General features: G+C 39.3%; 1 protein-coding gene across 1 annotated transcript in view; it reads left to right on the top strand.

Moving 5' to 3' along the window:
• LOC137644197 (protein split ends-like) overlaps positions 1 to 1,880 on the top strand; it is a 102,847-nt gene that overhangs the window by 82,256 nt on the left and 18,711 nt on the right. The window contains exons 9-10 of the mRNA XM_068377197.1: positions 147 to 263; positions 401 to 589. Coding sequence (XP_068233298.1) covers positions 147 to 263; positions 401 to 589 — 306 coding nt within the window. The remainder of the gene's footprint in view (positions 1 to 146; positions 264 to 400; positions 590 to 1,880) is intronic.

Raw genomic sequence — 1,880 nt, 5'->3', positions numbered from 1 at the left:
CTAGCCGTCAACCAATCAGTCAACCAGTCAGTCTTTTTTAGTTTAGTACTCCTCTTGGTTATGCGGGCCAGTCAGCTAGCCGTCAGCCAATCAGTCAGCCAGTCAGTCTTTTTTAACTTAGTTGAGTACTCCTGTTGATTATGCAGGCCAGTCAGATAGCCCATCAGCTAATCAGTCAGCCAGTCAGTCTCTTTTGGCTCAGTTTAGTACTCCTCTTGTTTATGCGGGCCAGTCAGCTAGCCCGTCAGCTAATCAGTCAACCAGTCAGTCGTTTTTGGCTCTGTTTAGTAACTCCTTTTGGTTACGCGGGCCAATCAGCTAGCCCGTCAGCCAATCAGTCAACCAGTCAGTCGTTTTTGGCTCAGTTTTAGTACTCGTCTCGGTTATGCGGGCCAGTCAGCTAGCCCGTCAGCCAATCAGTCAACCAGTCATTCTTTTTTGGCTCTGTTTAGTACTCCTTTTGGTTACGCGGGCCAGTCAGCTAGGCCGTCAGCCAATCAGTCAGCCAGTCACTCTTTTTTGGTTCAGTTTAGTACTCCTCTCGGTTATGCGGGCCAGTCACCTAGCCCGTCAGCTAATCAGTCAGCCAGTCAGTCAGTCGGCAATAGCAATGACACACCTTTTCTTCTATTTCTTTTTTATCTTCGGTAGTTGAATACTTGGACACTTTCATCACCCGCCTCTGAATATTTATGAAAGGTTTATAGACGTCCAGAAAAGACCGAGCGATTCCGCCCCAGGATGTATTTTCTTCTTCGATTACTACACCTCCTCCTCCTTTTCCTCCTCCTCCTCCTCTTCTTCCTCCTTCTCCTCCTCCTCCTCCTCTTCCTTTGCCTCCTACTCCACTTCCACATCATCCTTTACCTCCACCTGTTGCTTAAAAACCTCCACCCACATCCAGTTTTCACTATTGTGGCTCCTCCTCCAATTCTTCCTTCTGAACCTCTTCATTGTCTTCCTCACAATATTGTTTTTAACTACAGCATCCTATCCTCTTAAAACAGATCGTCCTTATGCTACCCCCCCCCCCCCCCACCTCTTTCCTCCTAATTTATTACTCCCCTTCATCGTTTATTGTCACTGAAATAAAAGTGTAAAAAACTTTTGTTTATTCATCTCTCCTATCTCAAGGTAGAGAAGTAAAATAACATAGAAAACGGGGGAAAATAGTATACAAAAATAGTCATAATAAAAACTAAATGACAGCACCTATTAATTAATAATCATGAAATGTAAATTTCGCAAATGCACTCTAAAATACACGAAGGTAAAGTTAACTAGAAAATATATGTAGAAGAAAGAATATCAAGAAATAGCGCTATCATCAAGGGGGAACGGTTATCTCCCGGTTCCATCACAGTGGATGAATGGTGTCATTAAGGGTGATTACCAGACCCTCTTATGTAGCCATTTGACCTTTAAGACTCGAGGGAATGTGTCGGGTAATGTCGGATTAACTTGAGAAATAGAGTCAAAGTACAAATGCTTACACATCATGTCCTTAGTGTTTGCAGTTATAGAAGTAATTTGCAATGAACGTTAATAATATCATACGTATTTGATTCCACTAAACGATTAGAATCTAATAAATTTTCGAACTGGATAAAAAAGGACAATAAACTTAAATGGATGTGCGATAATTTACATAATTGAGTAGCTAGTGTCTATTAATGATTTATATTTAAAATTAACGCATCTGAATTATAGGCATTTCTATCAATAGTACTTAATTATTTAATCGTATAAATAACCCTAATTCTTAAACCGAGTGGTGTTTTTTATTTATCTCGCTCTCTTAATATATATATATATATATATATATATATATATATATATATATATATATATATATATACATACATATATATACAAATATG

The sequence above is a fragment of the Palaemon carinicauda genome, chromosome 7, assembly GCF_036898095.1.
Source record: "Palaemon carinicauda isolate YSFRI2023 chromosome 7, ASM3689809v2, whole genome shotgun sequence".
NCBI lineage: Eukaryota > Metazoa > Arthropoda > Malacostraca > Decapoda > Palaemonidae > Palaemon > Palaemon carinicauda.
The sequence above is the reverse complement of the archived record's forward strand: the minus strand, read 5'-3'. Positions and strand labels throughout refer to the sequence as shown.